This window comes from Rhagoletis pomonella, unplaced genomic scaffold (genome assembly GCF_013731165.1).
Source record: "Rhagoletis pomonella isolate Grant_MI unplaced genomic scaffold, Rhpom_1.0 Rhpom_scaffold_00008, whole genome shotgun sequence".
NCBI lineage: Eukaryota > Metazoa > Arthropoda > Insecta > Diptera > Tephritidae > Rhagoletis > Rhagoletis pomonella.
Genome location: NW_023458562.1, coordinates 12167697 through 12190194, shown reverse-complemented (window position 1 = coordinate 12190194; position 22498 = coordinate 12167697). Strand labels below are relative to the sequence as shown.

Here is a 22498-nt window from a genome sequence, read left to right as displayed (position 1 = left end):
TTGACATTATAGCCTGTTTCTTATGAGAGCAATGTCAAAATCAATCACACTTTGTTGAATACATTTTGGGTACTTATTAATAGCGCTGTTCGCGTACGCACTATCCAGTAAATCCGGTACTAATTTTACTGGTTTTTTACTGGATGTCGTTTTCGTACGCAAAAACTTGCAAGAAACTAGTAAAAGTGGGGAAATTGAGAGAGCAAAAATGACAGCTGAACTTGCAAGTTTTACTAGATTTTTACTGGATAAATTTTTACTAGCAACTATTTGCTAGAAAGTAAAACAGGTGATGGCATGATGCTTAATGTAATTCACATTACCAAAATAATTGTTTGTGGTGCTTTTAGAGTTGCAATTGACAAAATAAACCTATTTAAATATATAATAAGATGGAAAATACTAGTTTTCTAAGAAAATTGCATCGGAAAATAACAAATTATTCAGCTGTTCATAAAACTAGCAGCTTCTTGCTTGTTTTGCGTTTTCGTACTTTCTTGCATATTTCACTCATTGGGAGTAAATATTGGCTTACTCTGGATATTTTTTGCTTGAGAATACGAAAACACAACTAATGTCAAAATCAAGCATGAACCAAAAATACAAGATCACGCCTTCTTGTTAGTAGCCCGTTATAATCGCATTTAGGAAAAAAGTTGGGCGACTTTGACATTAGCCGTTTGTTTACATTTGTTCGTTGTTTACAATTTGGTGGTGGCCTTTTACTGCAATTTTCTTAATTTTCGATTGTGACAACGTGTGCACACATAAGGTAAAGAATAATTTAACACAGCGACATGATTTATAGAAGAATTTGCATAATAAAAATGATTATTCATGCATTCAACAATTATGCGTTTTTTTTGTTCTCTTCGTTGTTTACCAGGGACGTGAACCGGTTTTGAACCGAACCGGTTTTGAACCGGAAAACCGCTTTTTTTTATTAATTAACTGAACCATTAACCGAACCGAAATTTTCCACAAATGTTTGATCCGAACCGAAAACCGAACCACTTTCCATAAAGGTTTAAAGGTTCGTTTTAACCAAGTTTTAATAGATAAATGTACCAACTTTTTTCCGTTTTGTTAAACATTGTAATACCTACCCTGTGACAGAAAGACAGAAGAAATACGTTTGTGATAAAATTTTGGGAAACGGGCGTGCCACCGCCCACTTATGATCACATATGTGTATCTCGGTAACCGGTCTACCAATTTATACCAAACTCGGTATGGCTATTGTGCTTAACAAATAAAAGCAAAACGTTCAAAAATATTGAAATCAGACTAAAATTGAGGCCGCTTTTTATATAACGGTAAATTTCAGAAATGCTTGAAACTTCAGTATTTCGAAATTTAAGGACGCTTAATTACTCAAAATTTATACACCCCGCTTACCATGTTGCGGTGGCTCTCGGAAAGGTGAAAATCATATATTTAATACTTGCGCCGGGTGTTTAATGTTCGGCTCCGCCCGAACTTAGACTTTATTACTTGTTTGTTTTTCGAACCGTTGAACCGAACCGAAACCCCGGTTCAAAGACCAAAAAACCGCTTTGAGGAACCAATCCAAAAGTGCAAAAACGGTTCGAACCGCTGAACCGAACCGACAAAATTTTTCATCCGGTTCACGTCCCTGTTGTTTACTTCTTACAAAAAAGATGGCGTCGAGATTTCAACAGCAAGAAAATAACTTTTTTCTTTCTTTCGGGAAGGCGTGATCTTGTGTCTTTCGTTCATGAAAATCAAGGCGAATTTATACTACTGAATGTCAAAATGATGTGTTTGTTGTAAACAAAGCGAATTCTTATTACAACAAACACCCTATTTTGACATTAAAAATTCGCCTTGATACATGTGGTTGTGGTTGTTGTATTCTTGGTACCTTGTATAAATTCGCCTTGCAATGGACTATCAATTCAGAAATATACAAAAGTGTAGAATATAGGGCCAACTTTTATTATTTTACAAAAAGGCTAAGCCGAATCTTTTGAAGTATTGGGGAAGCGCAAGCTCGCGGTAATTGTTAAAGCAATGAAGAAATTGGAAGATATAAAAAAAGAGTTTCCACTGCATTGGCTTGTATGGAGCAACAGCGTCGATGAGCTGAAATGGGCGTTAAAAACGGACACGGTGAGGAAACAAATGGTGATGATGATTTCGGGTACAGATAAAAGGGATATACCATATATTTAATGAATGAGGCAGTGGACAGAAGTTTCGATACGATAGCAAACATTTAAATAAGATGAGTTCGAAAATATGTTTATGATATCAAACTGGAGAAGGTTCCTATTGGTGAAAAATAGTGAAATTAATCACTTTCATGTGCAATTTTGCAAGAATATGCTAATTCAATTAAGCGCGTTAAGCAGGCTTCGCAAACGCTAATTTATAAGTCGATCTACATAGATGCTTCATCCTAAGCTGTACTAAGTACTGTTGGTGCCCAACCAGACGTTATATTTGTGCTAATCTCAATATTCGGAATACAAAATGACTCATTGGAATCAAATAGCCTTCACTCTTTATATGAAACGCTTTGTTGCAATAATGTTTTTTTTTTGCTTTGTGCACTGAAGCAATGACTAAAGGGAGCCAATAGTCCCAACAAGTCAGGTTGTTCCTCAAAGTATGGTTTATTCAATAAGATGTGTCCAATGTTGCTCCGCAGCTATACAAAGGCAGTACCGCTGTAATAGCATTTGCTTGTATGATTTCTAATTTTCGTCAGACATTTTCAATGTACACAATGTAATCATGACTGGGACTTTAGACGTCCACATACTGCGAGGTTATTCCTCCAATTAAATAATTATTCATTATTCGTCAGTTATAGTTATTATGGTTAAAATTTCACTTGGGGAACTTCAGATCGCACCTTTAATAATATAATGATGTAATTCAAAATTTCAATTTAGTGGTAAAACGCAATCAAAGTTTTATCAATTCATACAGTTGGTATAGAAAAAGAAAGATAAGACACATATCTTCGCCATGTTTGGGAAGTTTGGTTTCGACTGAACATATTCTACTTATCAAGTTTGTTAATTGCATACTTAATGAAATCTTTAAAAACGTAAATTTTGAATTACATCTCAATATTATTAATGGTGCGATATGTACATATACATATATAGTATTTCATTAAAATTAAATTTTCTTGACATTTAAAGATTAAATACATATGTACACATCCGGTCGAAATCCAAAAGTGTGCCAAAATTCGAAGCCTTAAAGAAATTATTCGCAATATCGTACCTGGGGGTTTTTCGGGGACGCTAATTACGAATCCCCTATCGGAATTGCAAAATTCAAAATCGCGGATCCAGTATGGCGTCTGGTAAATTTCGAGTTTTTAATTAGATTTCATAGAGTGCAGTTTTATAGCCCACTAAATTTTAGTGTAAAGTACAAGTTTGAAGTGGCTAGGACTTAAGAAACACATTAGGGGTATTCTCTGAGTCTTGCAAAGCCCTTGCATGGTGCACAGATTGCACGGATTGCACGGTTAAAACCGGCTTTCGTATGGGACAGCTTTGCAAACCGTGCAATCCGTGCACCGTGCAAGGGCTTTGCAAGACTCGGAGAATACCCCTATTGAAAACGACAAGCTAAGGACCACAGCTTACAATCGACATCATTAATTAGTATGATTTTGACATAAAAGAAGAGGAAGAACCTTATCTGTCGCTGGAAAAATAGAAATAGATCTAATCTGGCTACGGTCGCGTAGCCCGGTCGTCGCCAAAATAATTATCTACATAAGAGTACAGGTTAAAATAATTTGGCAGCTGTGGTCCGTAGCTCGTGGCTTTCATTATGATTGGACTATTGTCGTTAATTTGTGAAATTTTTTTGTTGAGATTGCCAGTAATTTTCTTCCATACGAAGTATGTTCGATGATATGAAGAAAATAAGCAACCCCTTCAGCAAAAAAAAACTTCCAAAAATCAACCGTAATCCCAGCTACTTTAAACTTGCACTTTATTGTGCTTAAATTAAATGGACCACAAAACGGCATACCTAAAATCTTTCTATGAAATCTAATTAAAAAGATCGAATGTTTTACATACAGGTGAAACACATATATATAAGCGTGTTAAAAGAGTACATTAAAATTTCAGAGGAAGATTTGGGCAGAAGAATTTTATTTTATTCGGTAGCTTATTAGCTTTTCTAAGCATGATTCAATTACACTATGCGACAGTCAAAATCGGGATGGGATGAAACCAACGGGAAATGTTATATCGGTCAAAAACAAGTTATACGTGGCCCGGCGTTTCGCTGGGTCACGTCTAGGAATCGAGATATATCGATTTGAAGTTAGTAACTATCATATAGGGGAAATTGTCACCTTTGGTATGAGATACCTTCACTTAATTGTGAATAAAAGCGAAACGCGTCCATCGATTATCATGATCTATGTCTAATTTTGCTTAAAGGTTATGTGACTTTGCGTGAAAATAATACGACTTGCCTTTTTTTCCGTTTTGGATTTTTTAAGAATTTAAAAAATAAAAAAATTTAATATTTTAGGCAAAAAATATTTTTTTTCTTCATACATTTATTTTTACCGGCAAAACTGTTGATTATATAGAAAAACGTTATATGAACAGATTAAAGGAATTGTAATTTTTAATTTTTTTAAATTTGTTTGAGCAAAATCACCAAGACCACCAAAGGTGACAATCATTCGCAGCATAGCAGCCGAGGGTGGAGGTTACAACTCATCTTTAGTGGAACGTCGACCTCAGCAGCATTTATAAGTGTTAAGTTTTCTTTTATCACTGTGCAGTAATTGTGTTTTTATAAAATATATAGAACTTTTTGAGACAACTCTATAATTTAGAGGACAATTTAGCGTGGCATCAAGTTTGGCATATTTCTGTGGGTAAGTTTCTCAGTGCCGTGTATACATATATAAGTGAGCAAGAAGTTTTCAAAGCAGCATGGCCGACGCTTCGGCGTCAGAGGCTGTAGATATTAATGAGTCTGACTCTATGGCCTCGAATTGGTTCGAAGTCAGTAGAAATCAGAAAAAATTAAACAGAAAAAGAATAATTAAAGGTGTAATATGGAGAAAAAAGACTCCGAGACTGACGAAGACAGTGCAAAATTAGGTACAGTTAGAAAGAATAATAAAAAGACAAAGACGGACGAAAATAACGGAATGCAAATCCCGCTACAAGGTGTGATTGTACCAAAAGGCACGTACACAAGCATGATGCAATAATACAAGGTGTTATCAGTTGGCAACTTCTCGCTCTAATTCCGCCATATTGACTACCTTACGTGAAACAGTGTTACTTCTTTCACTATTCTTTGCCCATTAATATAGTTGAATGCTTTTTATTTTTTCTCAGTATACACATTTTTTTTCTTAAAAAGGTATTTTATCTTATTTTATTTCATTTCATAACGAATATACTATAAAAAAGCAAATTTTGTTAAGGAGAAAATGTGAAATTTTATATTTTTCCCCCATATGGGGATTCATTTCTTCCCGTTTTTCTTCTCATTCTACTGAGCTAAGGTAGTGTCAAATCGAGCTGTCACAACTGATACCACCTTGTATTATTGCATCATGGTACACCAGGCTATTAGAAAGATAAGCGGAAAAAAGTGGAAACGAAACATCAACTGTGAATAACGAAAGCATTAAGTACAGTGTGCGGTACACAAACGTACATAGGGGGGACTTTTGTTTTTTAATAGACACATCAAAATGACAGAATGCGAAATGGTCTTTTCCTGTGGGATAAAATTAGAAATTTTCAGATAGAGGGTATCAAAAATATTAAGGCTATAGGCAAATCTTTATACAAAGTTTTTTTTGAAACGTACGAATTAGCAAACAAGTGCCTTGAAAACCAATATTTGACTAAAAATGAAATGAAGCCATTCATTCCAAAAAATTTTGTTGAAACCATGGGGGTTGTTAGAAATGTGCCGCTGGGCTTTTCTGATCAAGAAATTCTAAGCAACATCATATCAGACATAAAAGTGACATCAGTAACTAGATTAACTAGACGGGACCCAAATGATAGAGAAAAATTTCTGCCAACATTTTCGGTCAAAATTGGTTTTCAAGGACATGAGCTTCCGGAAACAATAAACCTATTTTATGCTAAGCTTAAAGTGCAGCACTATATTCCGAGGGTAAGACAGTGTTTCAACTGCGGAAGGCTTGGCTATACCGGGTTAACCTGCAAAGCCAAAAACCGATGCATTGTTTGTGGAAAAGAGGAAGGATGTAATAGCAACTGTAAAACCACTACCAATAATTGCATTATATGCGGGAATGAAGGTCACAACTCAGTGAACAAAAAGACATGTGAAGTGTGGCAGAAAGAAGAAAAAGTGTTGGAAATAATGACCATAAAAAAAAATCTCTAAAAAAGAGGCCTTTGACATGTATAGTTTAGAAAATAGAGCAAATCGTTTTTCGCAGTTAGATTTTGAGGAAAACTTTCCAGCCACTTTTTCCAATCACAATCAAGTCATAAACAATGATCAGGTAGTTAACCAAACATTGACAAGAAAGAAGTATAGCCAAGTAACGCAGTACAAACCCGCAAACATGCACACCGAAAAAGAAACGATCAGTGTAAAAAGAAAAGACACAACTAAACAGCCTTCTTCTTAAGTGCACAGTGGGACAGAGTGACAGAAATAGAGAAACTGGTTAGCTTACTCATTAAAAAGTTTGAAATAGATCAAAACGAACTCCTAGTACAGTTGCTAGAGAAAATTTGTAAAGTTAGAGTTAGCGACAGAATTACACCAACTCCCACAAATGAACACGAAAATCCTACAATATAATATACAAAGCCTTAAGGCAAATAAGAGCTATTTAGACCACTTTAATAATAGGCACGACATAGACATTATATGCCTTCAGGAAATATTTTCACACGACGAATCAACAACAAATCACAATCTTATAGGTTTTAATCTACTAAGAAAGACTAGGCCGGATGGTTATGGAGGGGTAGCTATCGGCTTCAAAAAAGGACTCAAATTCACGAAAATTAAGTATAAAAGCAATATGGATGTATTAATAGCAAAGACTACTAGCCTAAACTCCAACATAACCATATGTAACGCATACTTACCGCCTAGCCTAAGATTCAATGATTTCTCGACAGAAATAAACCGCTTGTTAATATTTCTGAGCAATTTTAGAAATGTAATCCTACTAGGGGATTTTAATGCTAGATGTATTAAGTATGGCTATCAAATAAACACACCTAAAGGCGTTTTGCTAAGCTCCGAGACTGAAAACGCAAATTTTCTATGTCTAAACGATGGCACCAAAACGCACGTGTGTAATGAAAGAAATGCGGGATCTGTACTGGATCTTACCTTCACCAACTTAGATAAAGAGAAATTAGAATGACAGTGTTCACAAATCAGCATAGGAGGCAGTAGGCATTTCCCGGTTCTGACCACACTTAAAGATATTCACAAACTCCCAAATTTTTTCACCCCTAAAAGTAGCTTTATTAATAAAGTGAAAAGAATCACGTTTACTAACCTAAATCAAATGCAAAAAGATGTTAAAGAGGCCAGGGAAAGCGTAAGCATAGATTTAAACATAAAAAGATGGCAGCCCAAGGCATGGTGGAATGTAGACCTGAATAAATTATTCAGACTACATACGGCCAACAGGAAAAAAGCTAACCTTACAAATAATATAGAGGACCTGGAGGCGTCCAGAATAGCGACTGCAGAATGGAAAAAGGCTGTAAAAGAGGCAAAGAGCAGCAGCTACAAGAGAAGAGTGGAAGAACTAAATTGCGAACCGAACACCAAAGCTGCCTGGAACTTCATAAACAACGTCAAAGGAAGAAAATATACAAACCAAGAATGGGCTTCTGAGGACAACTTAAAGTATTTGGAACACATCAAAAACCAGGTAAGAACAGGCTCCACCACACGAACGAGACATACAGCAGGCACAGACAGTCAAGAATTGACGAACGTGACAAATTTAAATTTCACTGTAGAAAATTTTTTGCGCAAATTAAATAAGAAAAAGTCGACAGCAGGAGGACACGACAACATCACGTTCCAAATATTGAAAAACTTATCAGAAGAAACTCTACAAGAATTTCTGAAAGCCCTAGAAAACCAATTTAACAAAAATGAAGTTCCAGACACTTGGAGAAAAATAAAAATAGTACCAATACCAAAAGGGAACAGAGACCTAGAAGATTTTCGCAATTTTCGGCCCATATCACTTATATCTGTGGTTGCAAAAAGCCTTAACTTGCTCATCAGGGACGCCTTATCAGAAGAAGTCGAACAAAAAAACATCATCCCTCCAAAAAGCTTTGCTTACCGAAAAACCCGATCTACAACAATGTGTCTGAATGAGATGTTACATCTAGTGCCACCAGTAAACACAACAAGGAAAAAGTGGTCGTTTGCCTCCTGGACATAGCGGATGCATACAACTGCGTTGATCTCACAACTCTGCATCAAACACTGGTGGACCACAACGTTAACACAAAAATTGCAGATTGGATTCATAACTTTTTCGCATCACGGCAACTTAGTTTGGGAAAACATACAATAGAAGTAAACAACGGACTGCCGCAAGGAAGTTGCCTTTCACCAACACTATTCAATATATATACTGCTAAACTTCACAACATCAACGAAGAGAAAACTCAGCTTTTCCAGTTTGCAGATGATCTGGCGATTGTGGTGCGCAATAAAGAAGAAAAAACAGCCATTATAAAACTAGCTTCCAAAATTGAGGAAATTCAGGCGATTTTAAACTCCCTACACCTAACACTAAACCTCAGTAAGACGAAATTTATGCTTATGACGGCAGGAAAAAGAAACAGATATTGCATAGAGGTAGGAGGCCACAAAATAGAACAAGAACACAATCTCAAATGGTTGGGTAGGACAATAAATGCAAATTCCACGATTAAAGAACATATAGGCAAAATCAAAAAAGACAACTCCAGGCAAAAATCTACTTGCCGAATTAATGACGATAAAAGCAGGAATAGTACCGAATATAGCCTTGAATCTCTTTAAAGTATTTGTAAGATCAAAAATTGAGTACGCGAATACCAGTTACGCCAATGCATCGAAGGGATATAACAAACAACTGCAAACAATTGTGAATGAACCTCTAAGGCGCTGTCTTGGGCTGCCTCCAAATACTCCTACACTGGCCAGATATGCTATTGCGTGTGAACTCACTCCATTGAAAAGAGCAGAATGGCTAACAGCAAAAGAACTCACCAAACAATGGTTTCTAAATCCTAGATTAAGAGCGGAACTGCTTAATGGACAAAAGGTAAACTCTAGCTACAGTCATACCTTCACCAAATTTAGGGGAATCTTAAATAAAATCAACACCAATGTAAAGTACAAAAACAGCCTCAAAATAGAAACCGTGGCCCAGCGAAACGCCGGGACACGTATAACTTCTTTTTTACCGATATAACTTTCCCCGGTAGTTTGAACCCTTCCCGATCACTGACCCCTACCATTTGTCTCACAGTGTTATTAAAGGTTTTGTAAGTAGTTTTTTTTCTAAAATTTGACACTCCCACTAATTCAAACACCTTCAAAAAGTAGCGAAGTTCCACATAGTGCATGGTAGTATTTGCTTCAATTATTTAATTCAAATCAGCTTATTTACATCTCATATATCCTCTGATTGCTATTAAAAAAAATATTTGTATGTATATATTTATTTATTTATTTATTTATGTATATGTATACCAAAGTTTCGTACGTCAGTCCGCGTATAACTTGAGAATGGATGGTCGACTTTGAGCTGTTGTTGTTTTCTGTTGTTGTTTTTTTCTGTTGTTGTTTTTTTGTTGCCGTGTAATTTCTTTGCGGTACCATTTACGGTTTATAGATATGATGGAAAAATTAAATAAGTAATTTTCATAAAAAAACGCCAAATAAAAACATTTTTTTTCGAGTTTATGGCTCGATTGCTTCTAATACGGTAAAAGCCTGCACCGACGACAGCGTTGAACCGCATTCTTCTTCTTTTTGGCGCTGTAACCGCCTAAGCGATTTTGGCCGAGTTCAACAAAGCACGCCAGTCGTTTTTCTTCTGTGCCAACTGACGCCAATTGGAAACGCCAAGTGAAGCCAAGTCTTTCTCCACCTGATCTTTCCATCGTAGTGGGGGCCTTCCTCTTCCTCTGCTACCACCAGCGGGTTCCGAGTTGAATACTTTCAGAGCTGGGGCGTCGGTGTCCATTCGAACGACATGGCCAAGCCAGCAGAGCCGCTGTATTTTAATTCGCTGCACTATGTCCACGTCGTTGTAAAGCTCATTTAGCTCATCGTTTCATCATTTGCGGTACTCGCCGTCGCCAACGCGTAAAGGCCCGTAAATCTTCCGCAAAATCTTTCTCTCGAACACTCCAAGAGCCGCCTCATCTGCGCCATATACCAGCACGGGCATGATGAGTGACTTATAAAGCGTGGTTTTCGCACGTCGAGAGAGGACTTTACTCCTGAATTGCCTACTCAGTCCAAAGTAGCACTTGTTGGCAAGAGTGATTCTGCGTTGGATTTCAATGCTAACATTATTATCGGTGTTAATGCTGGTTCCTAAGTAAACGAAATTCTCTACTTTCTCGAAATTGTAACTGTCAACAGTGATGTGGGTGCCAAGGAGCGAATGTGCTTACTGTTTGTTTGATGAAAGGAGATACTTCGTCTTGTCCTCGTTTACCACCAGACCCATTCGCTTTGCTTCCTTATCCAACTTGGAAAAGGCAGAACAGACTTCGCGGTTTTTGATGCCGATGATATCGATGTCATCGGCATAAGCCAGCAATTGCACGCTCTTGTAGTAAATTGTTCCTGAGCGGTTCAGTTCTGCAGCTCTTATTATCTTCTGCAACATCAAAGAGGTCACATGAAAGGGAGTCGCCCTGTCTGAAACCCCGTTTGGTGGCGAACGACTCGGAGAGGCCTTTCCCAATTCTGACGGAGCTGGTGCTCAACGTCATTTTACACGGCCGTATGAGTTTTGAAGGGATGCCAAATTCAGTCATAGCGGCGTATATGCAACTCCTTTTAGTGCTGTCAAAAGCGGCTTTAAAGTCGACAAATAGGTGGTGAGTGTCGATCCTTTTCTCGCGGTCTTTCCGTGGGTTTCAGTCTTTCACACAATACGCTCGATAAGACCTTGTAACCTATGCTTAGAAGGCTGATCCCGCGGTTGTTGGCGCGAATGTCGGGGTCACCTTTCTTGTGGATTGGGCAGAGCACACTTAAATTCCAGTCGTCGGGTATGCGTTCATCTGACCATATTCTGCACAAGAGTTGATGCATGCACCTTATCAACTCCTCGCCGCCGTAGTTGAATAGCTCAGCTGGCAGGATGTCAGCTCCAGCAGCTTTGTTGTTTTTCAGCTGCGTTATTGCTATACGTACCTCGTCATAGTCAGGCGGTGGAACGTCGACTCCGTCATCATCGATTGCGGGCTCGGGTTCTTCTTCTCCACAACGTTCCGTGTGTTGAACCGGATTAACTCGGACTTATTCCGGATCAAATGCAGTTAATTCCCGAGTTGATCCAGATCAACGCTGTCGTCTGTTTACTATATAACGCGAATTCTTTGATGTTGCACTTTTAGGGTCAGTTCTTCAGTGCAAGTTTAAATTTAGATCACATAAACTGCTTTTGACTTGATTGGATTGTGTCAATGCCTAAATACCTTCGCTGACTCATTTACCAGAAACATTGCGCGCTCTACTTTACAGCGACTTGGCAGAATCAATAGGTCTCCACAAATGTCGACAAATACATTTCGGCATTTAAGGGAATTTCGTCACTTTGGGCGTGTGTGAATCGGTAACAAAGTTTGCGGCAAGTAAATTTTTGACAACTATGAGGTGAATAAAATTTCAGTAGCACATGAGGCTAGTGAAATTTTTGACAAATGCATAGAAAATTTTGACAATCGCAAAGACTGTTGCTGTGAGTAATTTTTCGTAAAACAAAAGCTTAAGTTGATGAAATGCAATCAGTGATGTTAGATGTGTTTAAAATATCAATTTCACTTCAATTTGTAATAGTTTATTCCGAATAAATCTGTGGTTATCAAAAATTTACTGCTGTCAAAAAAGATTTCATTTCACACAGCAGATTGGCAAAACTGTCTCACCATAGTAAAAACATTATTCAACAGCTTTCCCCATAGAACTTTGTTACCGATTCACACACGCCCTTTAGTCTACATTGAATTTCTGTAGACTGACAAACTTTTCTTAAAATTTAAAAAGTAAAAATTTCACTACTAAAAATTTAAAAATGTTCCTTAAACTTGCAAAGAAATTTCGAAAAGAAAGATCACTGTTTTTATTTTTAGGAGTAGGGTGGGAGTGTCATTGATAAAATTAGAGTGAGAAAGTTTGTCTTACAAAACCTTTCATTATTGAATCGTGGTTTTCTAAAGGTGTTCTTACAAGATATGTATTAAATTTGTTTCTGTACAAATCAGATGCACGTACTTACGAAATAGAAATGTTTCTATTTTCATCTGACACACAGATAGAATCATCTGAGTTTAGTTTATTTCGTTTTCATAGCATGAATTTTTAAATAGTTAAATAAAGACTGGGAATTTGACAGACATACGCAATTACATATGTATTGAAAAAGTCACATTTACAGACGCAAATACACATCGTGTAAGAACACCTTAAGTAACCTCCAATAGGCTTAAAGGCAGCATCCTACAGCGTGTTATCATGTTTCATTTAACAACTCAAATTTTGTAAAAAAAAGTACCATTATATTTCAACTTTAAAAAAATTCTGTTACAGTGTAGATATTCACAAATTTTTTTATGTATTGTACTAGCCTTTAGACGTAGATGCCATTTGGTTTTGTTGGATTTCCTTAACTCAAAGTACTTTTACACGTTTATAACGTTTCCCTTTGAATCTACCATAATGTTATGCTTGGGCGAAGACGACATTCCGACTGAAAATAAAGAGGAGACTTGGGGTACAGGCCGTTACTGTGAACGGTTTTCGTTTTTTAGAGATCTCTTTACCAACTTAATGATGAAAAAGTCCTATCTAGAAACTTTTTTTTTCCAATTTTGGCAACACTTTTGGATTTCGGCCGCACTGTGGGACAGGTCACACGGCCTTACAATCGAGGAGCCATTTTACGACCGCAATTCAATTCACTTCTGAGTGAATTTCAGCACCTGCCAATTTGAATTCAAAGCGAATTTGGCTCAAATTAACTTGGAACTGAATTACAAAACTCGCCGGAAAATCTTTAAAAGCCACAATACTGTGTGAGAATTGGGCCCCAATGTAACATTTATAAGCCTTTACGCGAACTCTGGCCCATTAAATCGAGTTTTTTTTGCGCATCGCTTCCATCATTTATTAATAAAGAACTGCAAAATTCAACATTTTCTGTAAAAATGTCATTTTCAAAAATATACATTGCTATGCCATGCCAACTCAAACAAGGTGTAATGCCATTTCATTCAATCTTAAACATACTGTTATAGCATGTCATTGCTCTTAGCTAAGCTGTTGTTCGCTGTTGTGTTTCTGCAGCATATTTTTAGTACTGTATGATCCTGCCTTGTATGAAAATATATATAGATTTTTAATTAGAGAATTGTTTAATGAGTTTTACTATAGTAGGAGCTTGCAAAATTTCTACCCGTATAAACAATGTAATTAATAATGCTGACTATGTCGCATGTGTTGACATGCATAGACTTGATACATGATTTGATTTAAATTTATTCGACAGGGGCTTCATATGTCATTGTCAAACATCTATGTGCGACATACCATGAACTGGCACTTCATGATGTGACACACGTCGCTATGTTTCGTAGTTCAATATTTGTAGGCCTTTATTTATTAAACCATCCTTTATTCGGCTGAATACAATAAAGCTGAGACATTACTTACTTAATAATATCTATGTAGTCTTTACAATTAAAAACATCAGAATAAGTTCAACTTGTAAACAAGGATAATCAGACATCAAATACCGTATCACCGGAATTGAATATTAATGTTGCCATTCATCCGAGTAGTGTTATCCCACTCAAAACCTAGACCTTCATACATATTTGAAGTTGCATACGAATAAGTTAATACAAGCTCATTTTTGAACGGTTTTAATTACATACATATAAATATGGTTGCCCTTCTTATGTTTAGATTTACTGTTTACTGACTGCTAACTTTTGTAAAACAGTCGAGGAAATCGAATAACAGCAGAAAAATGTGAATTAAACAAGCAATTGTTAAGCATAAAACCAAACCGGTTCCAATTCTCTTATAAAAATTTAAGAATGTCGTTAATTTCTTCATGATCCAATAATCGGATTTAAACCAAATTAGTATGGGACCACCTGTATGGTAACACCTTTCCTTTTAAAAAAGAATTATTGAAATCGGTTAACGTGGTCCAAAGCTATGGGGTAACATATGTACATAAAAAAAATATTCCGACGAATTGATAACCTTCTCCTTTTTGTGAAGTCGGTCAAAACGTGAAGTTAATTAAAAAAACTATAGAAGATATTACAATCAATGAAGTGCAAACAATACAACTAAATAAATAAGTAAAGTCACAAGTAATTTTTAAGCAAGAAACACAACCATCTTCAATGTTAATATACAAATTTAAGAGTACCGTCAATTTCTTCATGATCCTTCATGATCGGAACTAAACCAAATTTGTATTTGAATGATCGAACACGGTTCACGTTGCCAGTTAAAAATACAAATCTTCTTCTTCTTCTTTTTTGGCGCTGTAACCGCCTAAGCGATTTTGGCCGAGTTCAGCAAAGCACGCCAGTCGTTTCTCCTCTGTGCCAACTGACGCCAATTGGAAACGCCAAGTGAAGCCAAGTCCTTCTCCACCTGATCTTTCCATCGTAGTGGGGGCCTCCCTCTTCCTCTGCTACCACCAGCGGGTTCCGAGTTGAATTCTTTCAGAGCTGGAGCGTCGGTGTCCATTCGAACGACATGACCAAGCCAGCGGAGCCGCTGTATTTTAATTCGCTGCACTATGTCCATATCGTTGTAAAGCTCATACAGCTCATCGTTCCATCGTCTGCGGTACTCGCCGTCGCCAACGCGTAAAGGACCGTAAATCTTCCGCAAAATCTTTCTCTCAAACACCCCAAGAGCCGCCTCATCGGATGTTGTCATTGTCCATGCTTCTGCGCCATATACCAGCACGGGCATGATGAGTGACTTATAGAGCGTGGTTTTCGTACGTCGAGAGAGGACTTTACTCCTGAATTGCCTACTCAGTCCAAAGTAGCACTTGTTGGCAAGAGTGATTCTACGTTGGATTTCAATGCTGACATTATTATCGGTGTTAATGCTGGTTCCCAAGTAAACGAAATTCTCTACTTTCTCGAAATTGTAACTGTCAACAGTGACGTGGGTGCCAAGGCGCGAATGTGCTGACTGTTTGTTTGATGACAGGAGATACTTCGTCTTGTCCTCGTTTACCACCAGACCCATGCGCTTTGCCTCCCTATCCAACTTGGAAAAGGCAGAACAGACTTCGCGGTTTTTGTTACCGATGATGTCGATGTCATCGGCATAAGCCAGCAATTGCACGCTCTTGTAGTAAATTGTTCCTGAGCGGTTCAGTTCTGCAGCTCTTATTATCTTATCCAACATCAGATTAAAGAAGTCACATGAAAGGGAGTCGCCCTGTCTAAAACCCCGTTTTGTGGCGAACGGCTCGGAGAGGTCTTTTCCAATTCTGACGGAGCTGGTGGTATTGCTCAACGTCATTTTACACAGCCGTATGAGTTTTGAGGGGATGCCAAATTCAGACATAGCGGCGTATAGGCAACTCCTTTTAGTGCTGTCAAAAGCGGCTTTAAAGTCGACAAATAGGTGGTGAGTGTCGATCCTTTTCTCGCGGGTCTTTTCCAAGATTTGGCGTATTGTGAATACCTGGTCTATGGTGGATTTGCCAGGTCTAAAGCCACACTGATAAGGCCCAATCAGTTCATTGACGGTGGGCTTCAGTCTTTCACACAATACGCTCGATAAGACCTTGTAACCTATGCTTAGAAGGCTGATCCCGCGGTAGTTGGCGCGAATGGCGGGGTCACCTTTCTTGTGGATTGGGCAGAGCACACTTAAATTCCAGTCGTCGGGCATGCGTTCATCTGACCATATTCTGCACAAGAGTTGATGCATGCACCTTATCAACTCCTCGCCGCCGTACTTGAATAGCTCAGCTGGCAGGCTGTCAGCTCCAGCGGCTTTGTTGTTTTTCAGCCGCGTTATTGCTATACGTACCTCGTCATAGTCAGGCGGTGGAACGTCGACTCCGTCATCATCGACTGCGGGCTCGGGTTCTTCTTCTCCACAACTTTCTGTGCTGCTACCATTTAGTAGGGCGGAAAAGTGTTCCCTCCATAATTTAAGTACGCTCTGGACATCAGTTACTAGGTCGCCATTATTGTTCTTAAAATACAAATACGGCATACAAAATCGAGTAAACAAACAAAAATACGAAGTATAACCAGTCGTTTTAAGGAGCATTTATAAAGCTACCTTAGTACATACATAGCTCTATACTGCCATTAGTCGTATCTCTTAACTAAAAACTTAATTTGTAAAAACATGTACGAGTATTTTGTAGTGCATATTTCATGCGTTTTGATTATTTTGTAATAAAATGTACATATGTATTTTGAAACTTCTCAAGTTTAGGTTGACAAGGAAAAAATCGATGCCCGTGGCCGAACACCTTTGATGCTAGCCGTGAAATTATCACATTTGCAATGTGTAAAGTGCCTTTTAGCAGCAAAATGTAATGCCACCTATGAATACGAGGGATGGTCAAGTAAGGCGAACTAATATCTAAATATTTTCACACATTATTGTGTAGATTTACATAACGAAATGTATATATAGAAGAAAAATGCATATTTTCGATTTCCAGTTGTGCAAGAAGCCGTATGCTCCGGCGATGAGGATATACTGACTGCCATCATTGAAGTACGCGATTTGCAACGTCATGTTCAACGGGTAACACATGTTCCGAAATTATTACAACACCTTTTAGATGCACCTGATTTCTACATTGAAATGAAATGGGAGTTTACATCTTGGGGTAAACCATTTTTTATAATCATGAATTTACTATTGCATCTCAATATATAAAAAAAATATTTTTTTTACATATATACATACATATGTTTGTATGTATGTACATACATTGACCACGTAAAAAAATAAAAATCATGCAATGCGACCACCGTCGGACTCAGATTTTATAAAATAAAAGAAAATTAGTTATTCTCTTTTGAGGTCAATATAATTTACTAGGATTACTCAAAATTCTCGAAACTATAAGAATACATTGATTGCATGTCATTTAAGTTTTATGCATGCTCAGATTCCTTAGATTCCAAAAACAAATTTTTTCGTAATTACTAGATTTGACATGAATCTGATCATGTATAATACTTAAATGGAATGTAATCAATGTATTATTATAGTTTCGAGCGTTTTCATTAATCCTAGGAAATTATATTGACCTCAAAAGACAATAACAAATTTTCTAACGTGTAATTCGTATGGGAAAAATAAACACTCGATGCGCGACCTCTTGGAATTGCCGTAGTGAGGGGATATTCATTGAGGATCATTACTATAGCAAATACTAAAGTCTGATTCAGATAGCGGTCGCATTGAAGGATTTTTATTTTTTGACGTGGTCTAATGTACATATATTACAGTACCCCTCATGTCTCGTCTTTGTCCGAGCGACACCTACAAAGTTTATAAACGTGGAGCGAATGTGAGAATAGATACCACATTATTAGGGTTTCATAACAACTCCTGGCAACGAGGCAATCGCTCTTATATCTTTAAAGGCGCAAGTAAGAGAAACGAGCCGATAACATTACCTTTCTTCTTTACTTATTTAATAAAATTTATTTCAGAGGACTCTGCAACGATGATTGAGATCGATCATGACACTCACGAAGTGATTGAAGAACAAATGAATAGCGAAATCGGAGATATAGTCGCAATACCGCCTCCAATTGGTGCTGTGCGCGGCCGCCTCAATGCACCCGTCATTACTAACAATATAGAAATGGAAAAAATCAGTTTTGAGCGGAATAAATCGGGAATTTGGGGTTGGCGCAGCGAAAAGTCAGAGATGGTGAATGGATACAATTGCAAAGTTTATGGCGCCAGCAACGTTGAGTTTATAACGCGCACCCGAATGGATCACCTAAATGAAGATCAAATTAAGGTACTCTAAATTTTATTAAAAAACATCGCTGAGAAAACATTTTATGAAAAATATTTTCTAAATTCAATGTGACCAGAATAAATGTGCGAGGACACCATTGCATAGCTTTTTAGGGATCGCTGACGACGATTTAACAAATTCTCACACTAATGAAGGAATAATTGCCAAAGATCGGGTAAGAAGTGTTACAAAAGATAAGCTTAAATGCATGTTTGCTCGTTAGTTTAATCGGAGAAAATATATACTCGATTCACATATAAATTACATATATATGTCAGACGCCGTCTCCATCTATTGGGAGTCCATTACTAGATCAAAGCCCTGAAAATAGCACACCCGAAGAAAATGCCAGTATCAGCTCAGGCACAACGCCACCAAAACACGCCATTACGGCAGAGGAGTATTTTTCTCCCAATGTCGATTTGAATGGACGTGACATTGGACGACCAAAGAAAGTCACTACCAAGGTATCTATCAAAATGTATTACTGTTGATTGCTGCTTAAAGACCAATTATTTAACATTAAACGGAGCAGCTAATTGAGAAGTTATAATTAAGTATATATTTTAGATTCAGAGATTTAAGGCTAATCTATGGCTCTCCGAAGAGTATCCTATGCGACTGCAAGAACAAGTTCTTCCTATACTTGACTTAATGTCTACTATGGCAAGTCCACACGTATCTAAACTGAAAGATTTCATTACCATGCAGCTGCCCTCTGGTTTTCCAGTGAAAATTGAAATCCCACTCTTCCATGTTTTAAATGCATGCATCACGTTTGGAAATGTATTCGGCATGACGGCTCCCGTTGAGAATGTAACCACAATTAATGAAGACGATCGCATAACTTGCCTTGTCGACGACCATTGTTTCGATATACCGAGCCATTACGTCAACAGAGGTACACAAATTAATAAAATTCGCATTCGTTTTTGTTGTTCAGAGAATTTATTTTCGCTTTTCAGATGCGGACACTCTTCGTCAAATGCCTTTGGATGAAGACGATATGTTGCAATATGCAATTGAACAAAGTTTAGTGGAAACGACCTCCGGGGCTTCTGCTTCAAATACAGCTGAGGACACCGATAAAGTGGATATATGGGAGGCATTGCGTGGTCAAGGGGTAGATGGAATTCCAGAGGAAGACGAACAGTTGCAGAGGTATCATTATGCATATATTTATATATGAACTTTAAATTAAATACTTTATGCTTATGTTTCTATTTAAAAAAATGTGTACTAACCCTTCTCCCATGCTTCGCCAAATGAATTCGATATGTAGACTTCATGTTCCCACTAAAGCACATTATTGTAACCGTAGCTCCCCAAATCGACGTATAGCTAGTAATTGCGCGCTCAGTAAAATAAATTCCAATCATTCCCAAATTCGTCACGCACTGTTAAGTAGTGAAAAAGCTTGCGGTTCTTTACCGGCATCGTCAATAACCAATTCAACAGTGCAGGGCGATCATTACACTTCCGCACCAGAAAATCAATTTAAAACCGATATCGCTTACATGAAAAAAATTTTTAAATAGTTGATGAGACAATAAACATTTCATTCCCTCTAACCTAGTCAGTGGCAATTAGTACAAAATAAAGAGATATCTATACAACTTAACTATCGGCACATTTATTTAGACGAACGCGTCGATATCGTTTCGAAACTTATCCAAATGTCCTAAATCGGTATTGATTTGAGTGATTCACCAGACGCGCATTGATTTTTTGTTCACGTTCTGTTCTTATAATACATATTCGAATATTCTTTAAAAAATTTAAATGTGATACGGATGGATTCCAAAATTGTGAATTTATGAAATGTTATTTTTCGCCATTCTTACCTTTAGAACATAATGTTAATTTTCAATGCGCATACATAGAAAGTTAAGGGGATGCAAAGTTGGTTTAGCTGCTACCCGCACCGAGATTAGTTGTTTCAATGCGCAAACATTAGGTGAACCATATTAACGTCTTATTGGCCATTAATTTTGATGGGAATATTGTTGAAGATATAAAATTGCCACACAAAAATACTTTAGAGAAATAATTATGTAAATTAGTAGAGATTATGTGATGTAAAACCAAAACTTATTGATTTAAAAAGGATCAGTTCAGGGCCTTCGTCTTGACCTGCGGGCTTTGTCGGAGTCACAGCCGCCTAACTTAAGCGTAGAATACGTGATATTATTAAGTCAAGTTAAAAACGGTACATGAAATATTCACTTTGATTGTATTGAATTTAATAAATCAAAATTAATTGCAAAATATTAATAATTAGCAATAGATAAGCAGTTCCACATTAACTTCAATCATATATAGATATATATTATAAATAGATATATGCCATGACGTGTATCACTACTTCGATTCATTTTTATTTCCTTTCACACTGCAGATATATATAGAGGTATTTACATACATACATACATACATAGAGGTATTTACATACATACATACGCTGCGATTAGGTTATAAATATTGCGCCATCTCTTACTCAAAAGCCGAAATACCTACACACATGCCTTTTCTCTCCTTCTCTCAATTCCAGCGCAAGCACGTGTTTACAAAATGATAACGAAGTGATTTTTTATGGAAAATCACGTATGACCACATATTTAAATAAATAAACATACTTAGAAGATATCAACCAATACTTCCCATATAACAAACGAAAGGAAAAAACTTAAATTTTTGATTGAAGAAAACAAAAACAAAAACAAAATCATTCAAGCGGTTTTCAAGCATTTTGGTAATAAGAAAAATTGGTTAATTTTTTCAAAAATTTGTTGCCTTAAAGTGCTCAATATTTGTTAAATTTATATAAAACTGGCACCTGATAAGATTTTTATTGCTACAAAGAACCTACATACATCCCGAAAATGAAAATTATATCTGCAAATCATAAGCTGCTAGAGCACTTTAAAGGCTCCCCAAAATAAGTCAATATTTACCGTTGTTTCTACGACAGAAACCGAATTGGTTACTTACAAAAATGAATCTGTCGATAGGTTTGGAATTTTATCTTTGAAACGCCACACTTTTCTTTGAAATCTCTTCTTTAGTTCCCGTGCAATAAGCGTTTTCGAGAAGCTCTAAAAATTACAACTACAACATTTGATCATAGCCCCCATATCGAAAAGTAAGACGTATCTACGTCAAAAATATTTCTCAATCAAAATTATTATGAAAAGACTTTTCCAATTTAGAATAAAAGTAGGGACGTGCCGGGTAACTGGATTCCGGATACCATGTAAAAAATAAGAGCCGGATTCGGATACCCGAACCTTAATAAATTTCACAATATTATATTCATTTTTTTTTTTGTTTAGCGACATACTTATGAGTTATAGAGTTAAGTTATAAAATAATCCTCCATTAAAAAGATATGCAACCCTGGGCTCGAATCGTAACATACGTCGTCGCTAAAAACACATTCTTCAGCGCCGCTTGGACCTTCTGCCTCCATTGGAGTCACTGCATCCACAGTCGGCCTCAGTGAATCCTATAAGTTTTTTGTATTTCGCCGCATTGGCCTCAAATTTTTTCTTTTCTATCCACCAAGAGTTAGAAAACGTGTTTTTGTATTATTTTTTTTTTTTTGATATTACAAATTAAATTCACTGAGCTCAGACAATTCTTCTAATTTTTCAACGGAGTCTGAATTTTCGTCGCTAAAAACAAATTCCTCAGAGCCGCTTGGACCTTCTGCCTCCATTGGAGTCACTACCTCCACAGTCGGCCTTGGTGAATCCTGCGAGTTTTTTGTATTTCGACGCATTGGCCGCACATTTTTGCTTTTCTATCCATATAGAGGTAGAAAAAGTTTTCTTGTAATTTTTTTTTATATTACAAATTAAATTCACTGAATTTTCTTTTCTTTTTCTTTTACATTCACCCACTTTTTATATGTTTTGCACCACAGCTAACAATGAAGTTAAATTGTCTTTGATGTATGTATGTCTGCGCAAAATTATAGTATGATACAAAAACCAAATTTTACTGGAAAGTGTTTTTTGTACTTTTCTCTGCTTTGGCTAGCACCATCAATACCAAAGTTTAGATTTGCTGGGATAATTGAGAAATATAACTAAACGCAAGATTTTTTTTTTTGTAGAATGTGTTGACACCGTTCTAATTTCTTAGCACATATGATAATTTCGCCCACAAGAAAAAATTCATTGTCACATACGATAAAATTTA

General features: G+C 36.9%; 1 protein-coding gene across 4 annotated transcripts in view; it reads left to right on the top strand.

Annotated features, from left to right (window-relative positions):
* Positions 1-1847: 1847 nt before the first annotated feature.
* The window catches only part of LOC118744196 (ankyrin repeat domain-containing protein 13D), a 24659-nt gene continuing 4008 nt past the window's right edge, over positions 1848-22498 (top strand). The window contains exons 1-10 of one of the 4 annotated variants that reach the window (XM_036477030.1): positions 1850-2133; positions 16741-16873; positions 16973-17143; positions 17772-17915; positions 17979-18295; positions 18372-18470; positions 18574-18762; positions 18866-19196; positions 19261-19456; positions 19578-19916. In XM_036477030.1, the coding sequence (XP_036332923.1) occupies positions 2035-2133; positions 16741-16873; positions 16973-17143; positions 17772-17915; positions 17979-18295; positions 18372-18470; positions 18574-18762; positions 18866-19196; positions 19261-19456; positions 19578-19833 (1935 nt within the window). In that variant the 5' untranslated portion in view covers positions 1850-2034 and the 3' untranslated portion in view covers positions 19834-19916. Of the gene's footprint in view, positions 2134-16740; positions 16874-16972; positions 17144-17771; positions 18296-18371; positions 18471-18573; positions 18763-18865; positions 19197-19260; positions 19457-19577; positions 19917-22498 lie in introns of those variants that run through there. The other 3 variants (XM_036477028.1, XM_036477031.1, XM_036477029.1) reach the window with 3 other exon arrangements.